The sequence below is a fragment of the Manis pentadactyla genome, chromosome 1 (genome assembly GCF_030020395.1).
Source record: "Manis pentadactyla isolate mManPen7 chromosome 1, mManPen7.hap1, whole genome shotgun sequence".
Classification (NCBI taxonomy): Eukaryota; Metazoa; Chordata; class Mammalia; order Pholidota; family Manidae; genus Manis; species Manis pentadactyla.
Window position 1 is genome coordinate 71,123,204 of NC_080019.1, and position 19,952 is coordinate 71,143,155.

Consider the following 19,952-nt stretch of genomic DNA (forward strand, 5'->3'; position numbering starts at 1 on the left):
CAATCATCTTCAAACCAGAAAGGAACTCGGATGCTTAAAGAAATTCTAAAAATTGATGGCTCTGACACTGTGGACCGTAAGAACGAAATGAAGCAGTTTGGTAATGAAGTCACTGTTTCCTCTAGTAGAGGAAATGAATATGGACTTTCTTCACAGCCTAAACAAAATAAGAAATTAAGTAAGTAAACTAAGTGCTATTACTACTAACCAATATCACTTCAAAAATTCAGTTCTTTTTTATCTTATGTTTTTTAAAGCTAAAACTTTTATTTTTGAGAGTATAATTAAGAGTAATGAGTAAAATTTTTATGCTTCTGTCATCTACATAATAAAACTATGTAACTAGTAGATCTATAATCTCTAAATGTCTTGTGATTACTAAAATTGTACTGTTTGCAGGTATTCATTCTGTAGATCCCAAACCTGGAAAGGTTTTCACATGCCAGCTTTTTGTTCTCAGTAATTTAAAAATGATTATGTAACAACACATTACTTTTCTAATTTTTTTTCCTGTTTATAAAATGAGAACATTGCAAATGACTGTTGGGATAATTATATGGCATATATAAAGGCAGTTAGCACTGTGTCTGGTACATCATAGGTGCCAATAATTAGTGTAATGTTAAAATAACTTGACCAATATAAAAATAGAATTGTAAATAATTAGTGGAGGCAGATAATGGAAAGTATGTGCTTACCTTAAATCATTGAAGTTTGTAGCCTACCAACCATCTGGCACATAGCTGGATTTCAATACATGTTTATCATTGCTCCTACCCGCCATGTCCCCTATACTTTAGTATTTTTGTCTATGTAATTTTCTACAAAAGCCTACCAGGAAGAATGACTAGTGCAAAAGTAGTTGGGGACAGACATTTCTCAGGGATGTAAAAAAGCATTTTGAAGTGAGCAGATCTGAGTTTATTAAGGATCACAATCTGGAACAAAGCCAGTGCGAGCTCCATTTATACTCTAGTTGAATATTAAGATAAATAATTTAAAATTCCAATAACTATTAAAGAAACTATAATAGTTGATCATAAACTATTTATCACAGACATGTTCTTGAAATAGAGCAAAATAAAAGAAATTTGAAACAAAATTGGATAAAGATGGTCCCACTGTCAACAAGTAACTTTAACTATATTTCAGTATGGTGAAAAAGATCATACACCTTAGAGTCAAGAGCTCAGACTCCAGCCCATGTTACAGTTCTGTGACTATGGACAAGCCACCTAACCTTTTTTTTAACCTATAATAGTAAGAGGTTTCAATTCATTCTTCACATAAAGTGCACTATTGTTCTATTAGTTTGTTGATCATAAAGAATGTGAACTTTCAGGATTTTTTAATCATCTTATGCATAAAATCACTTAAAAGAGTTAATATCAGAAAAAACTATTAAACATCATTTTGGAGTCTTTTAGATAAAAATAATTTATACATGTGTCTCAGAATGTAAGATAAAATTTTGAGAAGATGGAAGCCAAAGCTTTGAAACTTAAGAATTGGAGCCATTCGCTTGTTCAAATTTTACCTATAACATACTTATGTAATCATTATTTCAAGATGTTAATTTTTGGCAGTCAGACACCATATTTTAAAGTCTTTGTCTTAGTTATGTATCATTCATTATAATCATCTAAAAATCTCTTCAAGTGAATCCTTAGTAATTTTTAGGCAATACTAAATAATTCTTATCTTTGCTTCATGGGAGATTCCTTTGTTTACCTTTTAACAATTTCCTGCTTACTAGTCTATAAAACCCTGCAATAATTGCATAAATCGAAATATCATTGAATATAGATTTGCGTCTTCTCTCTTTTGGTAGCATCTTATATGAACAAGACTCACAGTGCTAGTGAGTACCATAATGTTCAGTCTATGGACAACGCATGTTGGCCTGCTCCCAGCCAGATCACTTCTGTGTCCACACCAGTAACTGAACTTTCTCAAATGTGTTCCCTTGTTGGAATGCCACAACCAGACTTCTCCTTTCTTAGAACACCACAGGTATAGTATACTACTGTTCCATTTGTCTAAGTTATTTAACACAGACCTTAAATAAATTGACTGAAATCATTGACTAGAAATAATATAATGGAGTTGTTTTGTTCTTTAACTTTATGAGCAGCATAGATTTATACTTCTCAGTGTGGCTTACTCATGCGTATGTATGACCAGAGTCCTCAGAGGTGCTGACAGAGATGAACCTAAGCAGCAGGTAGTCTGGCAAGATTCTTTAAACTGATAGAGCTAGGGATCTTGGTCTGCAGCAGCAGTTTTCAAACTTTTTGGACTCAAATTCACCACTTTTTTGAGGAACTCAAAGAACTTTTGTTTACCTGTGTTATATCCGTATTTACCATGCATGTTAAAAATTAAAACTTAAAAATATTTGAAGTATTTGTTTATTAAAAATAACCTAAAAAATGGAATGAGAAAAGTGACATTGCTCTACATTTTTTGCAAGTTTTTTCCATCACTAGCTTAATAGAGGAAGCTGGTTTCTCATATCTGCTTATTATCTCTTGTGTTTTGGTTGAAATACATGAAGAAAATCTGTCCTCACATAGATAGAGAGCTGGAAAAAAGGAGAAAATTATAATAGCCTTTTCAGATAATTGTGAATGTTCTTTAATATTACATTAAAATGTGGTATTTTCTTAAAAGTTAGTTGCAATATCAAATCTAAAACTATAACAATTAATTTTTTCTATTCTGAGAAACTGAGAGTGAAAAGGGCATGTAACATCTTAATATTATTATGAAAATAGTTTTGACCTCAAGGACCTCCTGAAAGAGTTTCAGGGACCCCAAAGGTCCCCAAACTGCCTTGAGAACCACTGGCTATACAAAAGTTTGTTTTATCCTCTTTACATCCAAGTTCTTAATACATTCTCACCTAAAACAGAAAGCAGAATTAAACTAATAATATTACATTAAAATGGCTACCTGTTGAAAAAGTAGAATTTAAAAAAAATTTTTTGTAAAAGAAAAAATGTATAAAGAGTTATAATTTAAATGTGAATATAAAATTGATAGATTTTGGAAATTAATTCATGTTAGCAAAATATCTCCTATTTAGAGGATTGTATAAAGCAGGGGTCAATTAACTTTTCTGTAAAGGGACAGGTAGTAAATATTTTAGGCTTTGTGGGCCATATGGTCTCTGTCACAGCTATTCAACTCTGCAGTTATAGTATGAAAACAGCCATAGGCAATACATACAAGAATGGACTTGGCTGTGTTCTAAAAATAAACCTAATTTCCAAAAATGAGTGGAAGACCTAGTTTTTCAATCTTAATTAAAAAGAAAAAAGTTTTACTGACTTCATTTGCATTAGGATGCTTGGCCCTTCAGCCAACTTGGAGAGCACTTTTTTTGGAAACATTGTAAGAGAGGGCAGCAATTCTAAAGATTTTTAATGGCAACCCAAAACTTAAACTGGTAGTCCTTTCTTGAATTCTTGAATTCCTTTTTACGAATGTCAGATAAAATTATTCTGCTTGTTTAGATTAAGCTTTGGGATAGGAGGTCAATTTCCTAGATAGATAACTCACAGACATTCGTATTCTCATTTTCAGACAATGACAGTTTGCCAGGTAAAATTATCTATTGGCTTACTGGTACACAGTGCCATTCTGAGAACAAAGCCAAGGAAAAAGCCGCACTGTTTGCTTTACAATTGGTGAGAACTGTCTGTGACTTCTCTGCTAACTTTTTAGTTAATCTTCATAGATTTTTTTTTGCACTGTCTTATTACTCTTATTAAATTTTCATAGGGCTCCTTAGGAGTAAATTTCCCTTTGCGTCCACCAATATTTCCAAATTATCCTCCTGCTGTATCACCTGGATCCATTCCTCCAGTTTTTCCCCAACCTACTGGTAAGATATTTTGCTCTTCCAAATATTTGTTATTATTGAATTATTATTTTTAGAAAGTTCTTTTAAGAAGCATCATTTAGAGGAGCCGCAAAACTTATCTCAGTGTCTTGGGAATGTAAGAAAGAATTGTAAGAAGTAACCCCAAAACCAGAGCTTTCATATTCATCTACAAATACTTCCCTTCTGCAGCTTCTAGTGTGGCTAGAGTAGGGTGGTTCTTTGTTTTGGGCAGCCTCTTTTTTAAGTTAGACACAAGTAACATAGGTTGTGAGGGATAAAGGGAGTGAATGGAATAAAAAGCCAAGTAAAGCTTTGATTCTGTGGATATGAAAGAAACTGTTCTTGACAATACCAGAATGATCAGTGGAGGAGTTTTTAAGGTTGTATATTTCTTAGTATTCTCTCTTAACTATCTTCTTCATTTAAACATAGTGCCTGAGTTATCAAGCAAGTGGCTCCCAGCTCCCTGTATACAGTTGATGACTTCCTAATGTGCTGGGGGAGTGACAAGGTCACTGTAGATTCAGGACTTTTCTTTTTGTCCAGCCTCTTTTATTGACTGACTTTCAGAAAATGATGTAATTTCTTTGGGACTCTTGTTTTCTTATTTATACTAGACTGTGTCTAGGATCTCTTGGAAACTAATATTTTATAATTTTGTGATTCTGAATCTTAAGTTCATTAGATATTTTTTTCATCACCCCTTTTTCCTAATAGCAGTTAGTTTCCTCTTATCCCAATCATTTTCATTTTACAATCAGTATATTTTTTATTTCAAGTGCAGAAAATTACTTTTCTGAGCCTATTAGATGCCAGATTATTATTCAAATAGCTCTAAATATCCATAGATAAGTTTATCTATGTCACTACAAATATTAGGAAAGTTAATAATTCTTATTAAAGATGTTATCTCTTCTCTTTGCCTAAACTCCATTCAAAGTATAAACTTCTAAGGACAAAAACATGAGGGAAGAAATATCAGCAAATTAGATATTTGAAAAGAATTTGTGATGAGAAAGGCAATTGAAGAAATAGTAAGCAATTCAGTGAAGCAGTGTTAAGCTGCAAATTAAACCCTGTCTGTAGAACAGGGTGCAAATGAGCTGATGAGCAAATTGTCCTTCACAATTCCCAAGAGAGTCAGAACTTGGAAGTGTCAGAAGCCATCAGAGCTTCAAATGATGTGTAAGCTGAAAAGAAAGGGATTGGTTCAAAGTCTTTTTGTGGAGTGATGGGAACCTTCCCCAGATCCCTTGCACACACCACCCAGCAGTTGCCTCTTCTGGCAAATGACTGGAGATATGTCATCCTGAGTGCTCCCTAGGTATGGGTATACCAGGCACAGAGCAGAGACTTAGGTATTAGGCTGAAAACTGAGATTAAAGTGAAGTTCCTTCTTTGCAGATGACATGATATTGTACATAACAAACCCTAAAGAATCCACTCCAAAACTACTAGAACTAATATCGGAATTCAGCAAAGTTGCAGGATACAAAATTAATAAACAGAAATCTGTGGCATTCCTATACACTAACAATGAACTAGCAGAAAGAGAATTCAGGAAAATAATTCCATTCACAATTGCATCAAAAAGAATAAAATACCTAGCAATAAACTTAACTAGGAAGTGAAAGACCTATACCCTGAAAACTACAAGACACTCATGAGAGAAATTAAAGAAGATACTAATAAATGGAAACACATCCTGTGCTCATAGATAGGAACAATTAATATTGTCAAAATAGCCATCCTGCCTAAAGCAATATGCAGGTTCAATGCAATCCCTATCAAAATACCAACAACATTGTTCAACAAACTGGAACAAATAGTTGTAAAATTCATATGGAACCACAAAGACCCTGAATACCTAAAGCAACCCTGAGAAGGAAGAATAAAGCAGGGAAGATCTTGCTTCCCAACTTCAAGCTCTACTACAAAGCCACAGTAATCAAGACAATTTGGTACTGGCACAAGAACAAATCCACAGCCAGTGGAACAGAATAGAGAGTCCAGATATTAACCCAAACATATATGGTCAATTAATGTATGATAAAGGAGCCATGGACATACAATGGGGAAATGACAGCCTCTTCAACAGCTGGTGTTGGTAAAACTGGACAGCTACATGCAAGAAAATGAAACTGGATCATTGTCTATCTCCATACACAAAAGTAAATTCGAAATGGATGAAAGACCTGAATGTAAGTCATGAAACCATAAAACTCTAAGAAAAAAACATAGCCAAAAATCTCTTGGACATAAACATGAGCAACTTCTTCATGAACGTATCTCCCCAGGCAAGGGAAACAAAAGAAAAAATGAACAAGTGGGACTATATCAAGCTGAAAAGCTTCTGTATAGTAAAGGACACCACCAATAAAACAAAAAGACATTCTACAGTGTGGGAGAATATATTCATAAATGACAGATCCGATAAAGGGTTGACATCCAAAATATGTAAAGAGCTCATGCACCTCAACAAACAAAAAGCTAATAATCCAGTTAAGAAAAAGGGCAGAAGATCTGAACAGAACTTCTCCAAAGAAGAAATTCAGATGGCCAACAGACACATGAAAAGATGCTCCACATCGCTAATCATCAGAGAAATGCAAATTAAAACCACAATGAGATATCACCTCACACCAGTAAGGATGGCTACCATCCAAAAGACAAACAACAAATGTTGGCGAGGTTGCGGAGAAAGGGGAACCCTCCTACACTGCTGGTGGGAATGTAAATTAGTTCAACCATTGTGGAAAGCAGTATGGAGGTTCCTCAAAAATACTAAAAATAGAAATACCATTTGACCCAGGATAGAATTCCTGGAATTTACCCTAAGAATGCAGTTTCCCAGTTTCAAAAAGACATTGGCACCCCTATGTTTATCGCAGCCCTATTTACAATAGCCAAGAAATGGAAGCAACCTAAGTGTCCATCAGTAGATGAATGGATAAAGAAGATGTGGTACATACACACAATGGAATATAATTCAGCCATAAGAAGAAAACAAATCCTACCATTTGCAACAACATGGATGGAGCTAGAGGGTATTATGCTCATTGAAATAAGCCAGGCGGAGAAAGACAGCTATCAGATGATTTCACTCATCTGTGAAGTATAAGAAGAAAGAAAAAAACTGAAGGAACAAAACAGCAGAGACTTACAGAACCCAAGAATGGACTAACAGTTACCAAAGGGAAAGGGACTGGGGAGGATGGGTGGGAAGGGAGGGATAAGGGGAAAAAAGGGGGGGAGCATAACTATTGGCAGACATAATGGGGGGGTGGGCACGGGGAGGGCTGTGCAACACAGAAGACAAGTAGTGATTCTATAGCATCTTACTACGCTGATGGACAGTGACTGTAATGGGGTATGTGGGAGGACTTGGTGATGGGGGGAGTCTAGTAAACATAGTGTTCCTCATGTAATTGTAGATTAATGATACAAAAAAAAAATACCAACAGCATTCTTCAACGAACTGGAACAAATAGTTGTAGAATTCATATGGAACCACAAAAGACCCCAAATAGCCAAAGCAATCCTAAGAAGAAAGAATAAAGCAGGGCGGATATTGCTTCCCAACTTCAAGTTCTACTACAAAGCCACAGCAATCGAGACAGTTTGGTACTGGCACAAGAACAGACCCATAGACCAGTGGAACAGAATAGAGTCCAGATATTAAACCAAGCATATATTGTCAATTAATATACAATAAAGGAGCCATGGATATACAATGGGGAAATGGCAGCCTCTTCAACAACTAGTGTTGGCAAAACTGGACAGCTACATGTAGGAAAATGAAACTGGATTATTGTCTAACCCCATACACAAAAGTAAACTCAAAATGGATCAAAGACCTGAATATAAGTCATGAAACCATAAAACTCTTATAAAAAAGCATAGCCAAAAATCTCTTGGACATAAACATAAGCAACTTCTTCATGAACATATCTCCCCGGGCAAGGGAAACAAAAGCGAAAATGAACAAGTGAGACTATATCAAACTAAAAAGCTTCTCTACAGCAAAGAACACCATCATTAGAACAAAAAGGCATCCTACAATATGGGAGAATAAATGACATCTGATAAGGGGTTGACATCCAAAATATATAAAGAGCTCATGCACCTCAACAAACAAAAAGCTAATAATCCAATTAAAAAATGGGCAGAGTAGCTGAATAGACACTTCTCCAAAGAAATTCAGAAGGCCAACAGGCATATTGAAAAGATGCTTTTGAAAAAGACAGATGCACCCCTATGTTTATTGCAGCACTATTTACAATAGCCAAGAAATGGAAGCAACCTAAGTGCCCTTCAGTAGATGAATGAATAAAGAAGATGTGGTACATATACACGATGGAATATTAGCCTTAAAAAGAAAACAAATCCTACCATTTGCAACAACATGGATGGAGCTAGAGGGTATTATGCTCAGTGAAATAAGCCAGGTGGACAAAGAACAGTACCAAATGATTTCACTCATCTGTGGAGTATAAGAACAAAGAAAAAACTGAAGGAACAAAACAGCAGCAGACTCACAGAACCCAAGAATGGACTAACAGTTACCAAAGGGAAAGGGACTGAGGAGGATGGTTGGGAAGGGAGGGATAATGGGGGATAAGAGGGGAAAATGGGCATTACGATTAGCACACAATGTAGGGGGGTCATGGGGTAGGCAGTATAAGCACAGAGAAGACAAGTAATGATTCTATAGCATCTCACTGCACTGATGGACAGTGACTGTAATGGAGTTATGTGGTGGGGGCTTGATAATGGAGGGAGTCTAGAACCATAATATTGCTCGTGTAATTGTATATTAATGATATCAAAATTTAAAAATTAATTTAAAAAAAAAGTAAAGTTCTGTTTCCCCATCCTGTCCCCAGGCTGTAGCCAGCCTTAGCCCAGATAAGAAGTTAGAGGATGGTTCTTTTGAGAAACTCACTGTCCAAAGAAAAGACCTAGTTACTTTGGGAGGGTGTTTCAACCAAAAGGCTGGCTCATTATCCAATCATCATAAAGAAAAGTCCTCAACAGTGCAGCACAGAGAAGCACATAGTGACTCTATAGCATCTTACTACACTGATGGACAGTGACTGCAATGGGGTGTGGGGAGGAGATTTAATAATATGGTCGAATGTAATAACCACAATGTTGCTCATGTGAAACCTTTTTAAGATTGTATATCAATGATACCTTAAGAAAAAAAAAAAAAGAAGAAAAGCCCTCAAGTCATCAAGCCCTTGTTCCCTCCCCACATAGACACATTGCTTCTATCACAGTTTTAGTATCTTGCTCTTTAGTATGAATAGATATTAGACTTTGAGAGATCCTGAACATTTTAGGAAATTCTCTAAAATCAAAAGAGAGAGCCCAAAATAAAAGAAATGAAAGGGTCCTGGAAACAGAGATAATGTAAGAAATTTAAAACTGTATTGAATGAAGAAAAATAAAAAGAATGTATGAAAAAAAAGAGTAATTGAAGAGTTAAATTGTTGAGTAAATTTAGTAGATAAAGCCTTAGCAAAGCCAAAGAAATCTCAGGAAAAAGAGAAGATAAAAGGTGGAAATAAGAAAGAAGGGAAATTTAGAAGAACAGTGCATAGATCCAACAACTGTCTAAAGGAGTTCTAGAAAAAGACACCAGAGATAATTGGAAGGAGGAAAGTATCAAACAAATAAGAACATTCCCTTGATTAATGGCCATGCATCACTAAATTGAAAGGGCCACCAAATGCTTAGCATAATAAATGAAAAGAGATATAGACTGCCTTGAAATTCAGAATACCAGGGATAAAGAGATGTTTTGGAGAGGTCAGAGAAGAGGGGAAATACATATAAAAGATCAAGAATCAGAAAGGTATTGCAGTATTTAACAGAAACTAGGAAGCAGTTGCTCATTGAATACTTCAGAATTCTGAGGCAGAATTCATTTCATAGATTTCTCAGTACAGCCAAACTATAAATCTAGTGCAAGGGTAAAATAAAGACATTTTCAGACATGCAAATGTAATTCTTATGCACCCTTTCTTAAGAAGCTACTGCTTTATGTGCTACAACAAAACAAAGCAGTAGTTTAAAAAAAAGAGAAAAAACCATGAGACTAAACCACAAGAGATCTAATGTATTTACACAATGAATGGAAATCCCAGGATGCCAGATGATCAGCGGGTCTAGGAAGTAACTAGTCCCAATTGGAAGGGGGAGGTCTTGGCCGGTAAGATAATTATCTGATAGATGAGTAGCAGCATTTGGAAAAACATTAAGGATAGGTACATGGAAGACTAAAGAGTTTTAAAAATATAATTACTTTAAAAGAGAAAAAAAAAATTTTTACAAGAAAAACATGAGAGTACCCTACTCATCTGTGCAATAACAGCATTTACGTAATCACATACCATAAACACTGCTTACACATTTAAACAAATACTGTGATATAGTTACAGTGGGAGGACAGGGCAAGTACTGGATTTTGGCCTATCTCAATAGGAAGTCAGATCTAGAAGTACCTGAAAGTGAAAAACCACTGTCTAGTAGCATAAGCAAATTACTGAACAGTGTGGAAATAAATAGCCAAAACAGATCTGGGATGGTAAACGAAGCTGTTGTATCATGTTGAAATTTTTTTTGTGTAACAATGTGTATGTAGTACTTTGATTTTTTTTTAATATAATTTGTCTAAAGTTTTAAGTTACTAGGTATCAGAACCAGCATTCAAACCAAAATCTGGTTCCAAAGCCCATGCTTTTGTTACTTTACTACACTGGAATTCCTTTGCCTACATAATGTTTTAGTTATCAAGTATTTTTGACATAATGGATCTGATGTTTGCATATAGCTCCAGTGGTAAGTTCACTATAACTGCAAAATCTGTTTGACTGCCTCTTCACTTTAAAAAATACTTATATATAAATTAATTGTAAGTAGTTTGTGTGTCTAGGTTATGAGATATATTATCTAAAAGGAATGATTGTTTTCCCTTTTACCAATATTTACAGCTTGTTTTTTTTACCTTTTTCATGTTGATTATTGTATTTATATTCATTATTGTGTATGTTTATTATAGTGTATTCATGCCTACCAAGAATTTAAGATTATAATTGGAATTCTTTTGGTCCTGTAATAAGTGCTTTCCAAAGTTACAATTAAATTACATAAGTAAAAACCAAGAGATTTGAATGTTAATTAGGAGAAAAAACTTAAGCATCAGATTAATATTTTGAAGTTATTTTGTAGATTTCTATTTCATGGTATGAAAAAGTTCCAGTGGAAAAAAATGGAGGGGAATGTATTTTATATTTAGAACAGTGACTTATTGGAAATTGTGGAGCTGATCTATGCATAAGATTAACATAGCATCTTTTAAATAGATAATCTTTCTGCCTGCTACCAAAGTTGCTTATAGGTAGTCACAGGACCTAATTTTCTGAGTTGTGTTTAGAGTATTTCATATTAAATGTTTTCTTCGTCCTGGAATTTATAATCCATGACACTAAAATATATTATGATTCTTCTCTCGTGAACCAAAAATTTCTTAAGTGGCTGAACTTTAATTAAACTATACTATCTTACATGTCTGGCTGCCTTTTTATCTCTCTGAAAAGGTTTGAACACAGTTCATATCTTCTTCAGTGTCAATGTACTAGTGTCTTGATTTTCATTATTTAATGCAGTAATTCCTAAAAACTGTGCTGGTATTAACGGTGCTGTTTAACAATAGATTCCTGGGCCCTCCCAGTCTGGTTTACTAGGTTTGAGGCCTTGTCCAGGAATCTGTATTTCACAAGCTCCTCAGGTAATTCAGATACATAGATCAAATTTGAGAACCACTGGTTTAGTACACTTTTAATATGAAACAAAATGTAAATTTAAAAAAATTCTTGAATTACAAATATTAAAGAAAAAATTTCTACATATCCTATGAAAGTGATCAGATTTCCAGACTTCAGTTTCTTTTGTGTTTTGTTTTTTTTTGTAGGCTGGGATCACTATGGAAGCAACTTAGCAATGGGGGCAGGTGAGATCCTTAAGATTTCTCTCTTTATGCCCTGGTTTTTCTTCCCTAAGGAACCGTTTCATGACCCTTTTTATTATTTTTTTAAATAGTATTACATATATTCCTAAAGCTCATATCAGTATATGGCACTATTGGCCTTTGTAAACCAGACAACATATGGTAAGCTGACTTCTGTACATAATTCACAATCCAAAGGAGAGGCAGTGGTGAGGGTGGCGGGAGGGGGGTGGGCTCCTGAGGTTGAATGTTGTAAGCAAGATTAATCAGAAGTTAAGTGTATGCCTTTGGCCAAAGTGAAAAAAGCCAAAGAAAGGTAGCCGAAGGAGGTCTTAAATTCCAGGGCTTTGATGATACCATTTTACTAAAAAGAAATTTTCATGGTTTTTGACAGCTAATATAATGGCTTCATCATCTCATCTCTTTGGCTCAGTGCCATGGAGACCACCAGTTCCAGTTCCAGGGAAGCCCTTCCATCATACTTTCTATTCCGGGACCATGCCCATGGCTGGCGGAATGCCAGGTGGTGTGCACAACCAGTTCATACCTCTACAGGTGAGACCTGGAAATAGAACTTGTATTTTTAAGGGAATTAATTTTTCAATGCTCGAAGGCGATTTATAAAATTCCGTTTATTCAATAATTACTTATTCATTGCCAACTAGAAGCCCACTACTGTTCTGGGTGCTGAGAATATATTTATTATGACCAGTGGTAACCAGTCTGACCTGGTCCCTGCTGTCTGAATTTGTGTTCTAATAAATAATGATAATTGCAGCAAGTAATAATATCCTTTTCTATTACAAAGTGATTTAAAATCAGGAATATAAATTTTCTTTATTATATTAAAATTATGGAGAATTTTAAAGTATTTTATTCATAACTGAGTTACTTTAATTTCTAAAGTCTGCTTTGTAGATTGTAAGTGGAAATTCACAAGTCAGCAGTGATTGACAAATATTAGCCACATGGTTTGTGGTATTTTCTGACATCAGGTTTTTTTGCTTGCATTGTTAATGCTGTTTTTATTCCTTATAGGTTACTAAAAAAAGGGTTGCAAACAAAAAGAACTTTGAGAGTAAGGAGGCCCTGAGTTCTCAAGCTACCCCACTTCAGACTAGCGAGCCAGGATCCTCTGACATCACCAAAGTGATTCCACAGGAGAGTTCATCAGCTTCCTCAAAGTCCTCTCAGAGTACTCAGCCTGCATCTTCTTTGCAAGCTGAAGCTGCTTCCCAAGGCCATATGTCTCACCGTAAGACAACGCCAAACTCTTCCTCAAGAAGAAGAGCAAGAAAACTGGCTGTCAATTTTGGTGTCTCTAAACCGTCTGAATAAATTTGGTACTTAGAATTAAATTCTTTCCTTTCCACCCACCTTTTTAAAAATCCCTAACTGTGTCTCATAAAAACTTAGAATGTGCTATTTTAAAATAATACATTTCAGTTGATAATTTTTAATTTTTTAGTTGTCAGGCACTTTCATGCTGTGTAAAAACATATATCAAATTGTGCATCTTAAATATGTACAATTTGTTTTACAGCAATTATACCTCAGTAAAGCTGTAAAAAAAAAAAAAACTAAATTAAGCCTTGTGTTAAAATAATATCAGTGGACTAAGCATTAAAATGTACCATTCTAACTATTGGCCTCACCATTAGACATACCCTAAACTATGAATTAGATATCATATTGCAATAATAATAATAAATGTTTTTTACGCTATCATTGAGGGATAATTAAATGGAGCATGAAAATTGGGCCTCAAGTATAATTTACTGAATGTGGATTTCATTTCTCTTTTTAGTTATGTAAAATTGTCAGAAGAATATCTCTTATTTACAAGTATTTTAATTTATGTTCTGTTGTCTTTGAGGTTCCTTTAGACCTGCTGTGAAATGATCACACTGTGGTGGTGCTGCCAGTTTTGCTTTATTCTAAATTTGTACCAAAGCAACTTTAGAATATTGATCAGAATACTTCATTTAACTACTTAGATCTATAAATAGCAATCTAGATTTGAGTAAGTAATTATAATTTTTCAGATTACTCAAAACCAGCATTAGTAATTTCTAATAAAATTAAGTTTAAAAATATACAGGGTACAATGATTACAAATTAATCTTCTAATAGAATAAAGTAAATATATTAATCAAGTTAATTATTGTGTTAATAAATTGTGTTATTCTTTTATATAGCTTTTTACCTGCTTAGTCAAATCCATGAGAGCTCCATTGTTGGTCCATGTGTAGTGTGCTTCCTGGGACTGATGACATTCTAATTTTTTTTTTATATTCCAAGGTGTGCTATAATATAGGCACAATCAGTTTATGATATATATTATTTACATGACAAATGCCTATCTCATTTTATTTCCATAGTTTTAGCTTTATGCTGAACTGTTCAGTGACTCTGGCATTTTGTCTTTGCATGTATGTGTGGGTGTGTGTTGTTCAAGTTGTGGCTATTGAAATTATTTTAGAATTTATGACAATTCCTCAGTGGTACATACAGGCCTGAGTTTTTATATATATATTTATCCTTAGTTTTTGTGATATGCCTATATTTTTAAGGAAATAAGTTATCATACTTTTTTAAAAGTAGGAACCGTAATCTTTATATGGAGCTACTTATTATTATATCCAGTTTTATTTAGTTTATTGAAAACTCTCCCATGAGTCTTAAAGTAGTGTGTTTTAAAAGACGCCAGTATTAAACTAAATGAATTTTTTCCTCTCACTGCTGATTTCAGAGTTTCTCTAAATGTTAATAGGGTATTTGTGTATTAGTAGTGCCTTTAGTATAAGAGAAAAATGTTCTTTATCTGCCATCATTATAGTCATGGAGTTTCTGTGATTTAATTTCTATTAATTTCCTAGATTAAGATGTTCATCAGTTCTCAACATTTCCTTGTCGGGAATGCTTGTTTATCTGTAGTGGGGTCTTGAATAATGAGGCTCAAGTAATTCTCAGTGTTTGTCTATACTGCCTCATAAACTCTGTCTTAAAAGGAAACTTCTATTATGGAAATACAATACAAAAACGTTAAGTTGTGGCAATAATGTTCTGTTAGCCTCTTAATACTTTAAACTGTATCATATTTTTTACTTTATATAACTGTACAAACCCCAGCATTCAAGAATTGCCTCACTCATCACTTCTGTGTGACCACTCTATAAACATGCACCGCCCAGAGCTCAGAGGAAGGAGCGCTGCCGTCTTACAAAAACCCCAAGATAGATTCCAGTAAGCATAGTGCCACTGAACCCTGGGATATTGCCACAGATATTTGTGCAAAGCAAGTTGACAATTCTATATGGATAGGCAGTATAAGTGTTTTCTTTTCATTCCTTCTTCTCTTATTTTTCAAACATATTATTCTGAAGGTTGTAATTAAAAAGAGATTAAGATAACAGGGAAATCCATAATGATAAGTTAGTGTCAGGCATTCATCTGTATTTTTTACCCTTGTAGACCTCTTCCACTTGTGGGCCTGAGGTTCAATAGATGTGCCCTCCCTGTGGAGGACATAAGAGACTGAGGCTGTTCTTACCTCATAATAATCTGGAGAAGAGTGGATCCTATATAGTTTGGGAAACTTAACAATTTTTCCCTTTTGGATGGGGCAGACTCAGACCGGAGTTTAGAAATAAGCCCATTCAACTGCTGAACCTGCTGTGGGCTCTGTGAAAACTGGACTATGTAGGGCATAGAGGAACAGGTTCCCTAAAATGCTTCATGTTTCCACATAGCTAAAAGCTGTTAAACCTAAATATCTTCGTTCACTTGTTTTCCTTTTTCTTTTGAGCACATCAAGTGAATTTTGAAGATTGATCTTTCCAGTCTCAGTCTGCCTTTTCACAATTTCCTACATTACCTGGTCATTACCTGATTGATTTGATTTAAACATGCAGACTAAAGTCTTAAACACCTGAGATTTGGTTACATGAAAAATTAATTTCATCTCTGTGTATGAAATTATATTTCATCTTTGGTTTCAATTTAAGATTTTCCTTGCTTTTCAGAAGGATAAGTAGTTCTTCTAGAACTAAAAAGATAAGGAGGTTTTGGGATTTTTTTTCCTAAATGGTAGGAGGAATGAAGAACTCTTGATACAGGCTTTTGTTATTTCCTTTTCTATGATCAGGTATTTGCTTTAGTTTTAGACTGGTATTTCCAAATTAATCTAGATTCTTGGTTTTAAGGGAGGGTCAGATAGGAAGGCTGTTGGAGGAAGGAAACCAGTTAAATAAGACATAGGCAAGCGCTGTATTTTCAGACGATAGCACAACGAAAGAGATAAGCTACAGGGCTTTTGTATTCGCTTACTTTTTAACCATCTGTTCCATTTGTATGAAACAAATCATATGTTTTCATAGTGCTTGTCTAATTTTTACCTTAAGATAGAACCGTCCAGATCTCTACCAAAGTTAGTTTTAACATGCATCATCTCATTGTTCAGAGAATCTTTTCTAAAGCAACTATGCACAATTTCCCAGCTCTTTGAGCTTGCTATATTTCTTAGTGCCATCTTGCCTCCAAATTGTGTTTTTATTGTAGTGAATTAATTTATTGGAAAGAAATGACCATGACAGGCATTCTCTGCCTTTAAATCAAAATCCATCACTGAAGTTCCCTTATCACTTTTCTAGAGATAGTACTCAAACCGGCCATGCTTTTCATGTACACTTTGTAAGGTTTGTCAGTGACATCGTCTTTTTTGCAAAGAACTTTCTTTCCTAGGCAAGATGAAGATTAATTTTTCCAGAACTGAATATTTTTCTTACTAAGCTGGTTCATATTTCCATCAGACCTCTCCATCTTCTGCCAGGGAGCAGGAGGGCCCAGTCAACAGACAGGGCAGAGGCCTCAGTGTTAGCATTCTGAGTTAACAACTCGGACACCACTGATCCTTCTTCTAGAGAAAGAGAAAAATGTGTAAAATAGTTTTAGGAGTTAAGAATATCAGCAATCCATAGCTGCTTTTTGTGTGTATGTGTGTGAATCAACAATAACGCCTTGCTCAATCAATGCATTCAGCCATCTTAAGTGCAATTTGTGATGGAGACTCTGGTTTCCAATAAAGTTTTATGTAAACATGTAAAAATTAATTTTTTCCAGCAGTGCACCTATTGCTTTTGACTATTTCAGCAATTAGTATATTATTCTACTGCCCAGGCCAAATAATTACATTTCTGTGGATGTTTCAGTAATCTGAAGCCAAATTCTCATACCGTTTCTCACAAAATAAAAGTGTGGGAATTTGGCCCACAGTTTGCTTTAAGTTATTTTATTATTTTCTTTCCCTTATAGTTAAAGGACTTTTTTGTTTGTTTTAGGATTTTGTTTTGGCGGGGGAGTAGGGGAGTGGTGCCTCAAATCTCTTACATTTTCTTTCACCTGCACCCAGTTGCTTCTTTGAGTATTTTTATCTATTTTGATATGTGAGTAATAGATAATGTGCTGTATCATCAAAGTGTTTGACATCCTGTTCATTTAAACAATATAATTAAACAAAATTTATACATATATATCTTAATTCATTTCTTTCCTCACATAGCTATTTTATAAGTAACTAGAATTTTTCATTAGATCTTATACAGAGCAGTATTTTATTAAAAATTCAAAAGGGAAGACTTTTATGTGCTCATTTTGTAGTTTTCCTTTTTTAAATATCTTTACATTGTCTGCAATTAAAGCATTTTAAACTTGCATTGGAATGGACTCTGAATGTATTTTTGTGTTGTTGTACATTTGTAGATTTCTAGCATGAAGTTAGCCTCAAAACGCTGTGCAAAAGATTTTAAAATATAAGAGTCACTGAAAGAGTTTAAACATCTATACATGTTAAATGCTATATGGATTTTAATTAAACACTTGAGAATGATTTCATAAGCTGTGTGTTCGCATTAATATCAAAAGTAGAAACAATACAGTATTCACTTAAACCCAATATCCTTTTTTTATATCTGTGTTTTGAATCTGTTTAGAGTAAACTGTGGCAGCATGATTTGTGGAAAGTGAATTCTGTTGGCCGCTGTTCAGATCCTACCTCTACTCCTTACTAGTTGTAAATAAGTCATTATCATTTTAGCATTGGCAAGTTATATAAGGTCTAAATCTCAGTTTCTTCATCTCATAGGAAGTAAACAACATTCCTTGAGTCATTAATATGTATAAAGCATTAGGTACATAGTAAATGTATTATTACAAATGTTAGGAAATAAGAATTTATCATGCATAGGTGCTGATGTTTTAGCTGGGTCCCAAACACATGGTGTCCTCTGGATGGTGCCAAATACCTCTATGCTTTTCTCACTAAGTGCTTTCCAGTGTCCAGTCTGTACAGAGTCCCTGTGCCTGCCTTGGGCATCTGGGAGACTTTGTTCTTTCTTTTCCCTGCAGTGATGCCCTTTAGCTTCTCTACCACGCAGGTGGAGGTGCTTACAGAGGCGCACAGGAGAAGGCTTTAATTCCTGCTCAAAAGACAGGAAGCAACAACAATTAACAGCTTGCTAACATTGGCCAATGCTCACAGTATGACTCTGATGCATTATTTTACCAAAACTCTCTAAGGTGGGGGTGGAAAGGAGCTGGAAAAAAGGGGTTAAGGAAGGAAGAAAATCTCTCCCTACTATATCTGCTTCCAGCTGTGCCCCATAGACTCTCTCTATTGTTGTACTTCCCTCAAGCCCCCAAGGAGTGATCACATTCTGATACGGTAGTTGGCCGCCTTGATCCAGCAGTAGGCATGTGGACTAGGATTGCCAGCGGGGATTTAGCTAGCTGCCTTTCCACTTTATTCGCCTAGACTGCCAGACCCCCACGCTGAGAGTCTCAGTAACTACCCCTCTCCACCCCAGCACTACCGCAGCATTGTGCTCCCCCAGTCTTCATACCAACTTTTGTCTTGAGCGTTAAAACTAAACAAACTGAAATCCACTCAGGCCAGTTTAAGAAAGGAAATTAGTTGAAAGAATACGGGGAAATCTCAGAAAGTATGAAAGCATACCCAGGAAGTATGGTTGGGCCTCCCAGGAACTAACTGAGGGGGTTATCTTCTTTCTAACTCACTCCATCTCTCTGTGGGGCTGTGGGCTCTGTGGCTCGAGGTCAGGTCTGATCACTCGCTCATCTATAGTAATGGTGAGAGGAGAGGGGAGGGCACGTCACCGTGAGGGGCTCCCCCTACTGGGCTTGGGTTGGCAGGGAAATGATTACTTCTCGGAGGCAGGCTCTCAGGCAACAGCCACATCCTGAGACAGTGGTCAGACCTTGCAGTTCTTACGTAAAAGAAGACCCACAAAACAGCTTTGCCCTGACAGTAACCAAAGCCCAGTATGATGTGCCTACAAACAGCTCTCATAAAAGGGTAATCCCAGTTTAGCTTCTTCAATTTTGACAATGGCTGCTTTTATAATTTTCCATTGCTTTCTGGAGTCACTGATTCCTACAGTTGTAGGAGTCTTAGCCATGTCACTGAGTTCCTAAATACAGGATCAATAAATAAAGAAGTCTACTGATTATTGAATGCATATTAAGTGCTTAATATCCCAGGCCAATGTTCTAAATGGTTTACATAGATTATCTCTTTTAATCCTCATAACCCTGTCACATAGGCAGGTTTCACCTATGCAATAGTCTGATTCCAAATCCTACACTCTTAACTACTTTGCTGTATTGTAAGGCTCAGGTTTTATAATCTAGTTTTTGTATCAACACTGTACTTTTATTATGAATATGTTGTGGGGTTTTTTTTTTCATTTCATTTGCTATTTATTTATTTGCTTTTAAGGGCTCAGCACCAGCACAGAGTTTACAAATATGAATAAGACCTAGTCGTAACTGTCCACAAAGTTTAGTACAGGAGGCACAGTAAGCCACCAGGTGCAACACCCAATGTGAAAATTACAGAAGAAAGGGATACCTCAGAGGCTGGGAAGGTATCAGGGTCTCTTTTCTGGAGGAGCTGAGCCTTAAAGTACCCAAGTGAGGGAAGGAGATTGATCAGAGCTAAATTTGCATGGTGCAGATTGAGAGGTCAGAGGT

The 19,952-nt window shown here is 35.4% G+C and overlaps 1 protein-coding gene across 1 annotated transcript in view; it reads left to right on the plus strand.

Moving 5' to 3' along the window:
* The window catches only part of XRN1 (5'-3' exoribonuclease 1), a 177,551-nt gene extending 159,753 nt beyond the window's left edge, over positions 1-17,798 (plus strand). The window contains 8 exon segments of the mRNA XM_057498318.1: positions 19-178; positions 1,832-2,013; positions 3,589-3,634; positions 3,637-3,692; positions 3,787-3,889; positions 11,868-11,906; positions 12,298-12,458; positions 12,942-17,798. Of these exon segments, the coding sequence (XP_057354301.1) occupies positions 19-178; positions 1,832-2,013; positions 3,589-3,634; positions 3,637-3,692; positions 3,787-3,889; positions 11,868-11,906; positions 12,298-12,458; positions 12,942-13,241 (1,047 nt within the window). The 3' untranslated portion in view covers positions 13,242-17,798.
* Positions 17,799-19,952: the final 2,154 nt, after the last annotated feature.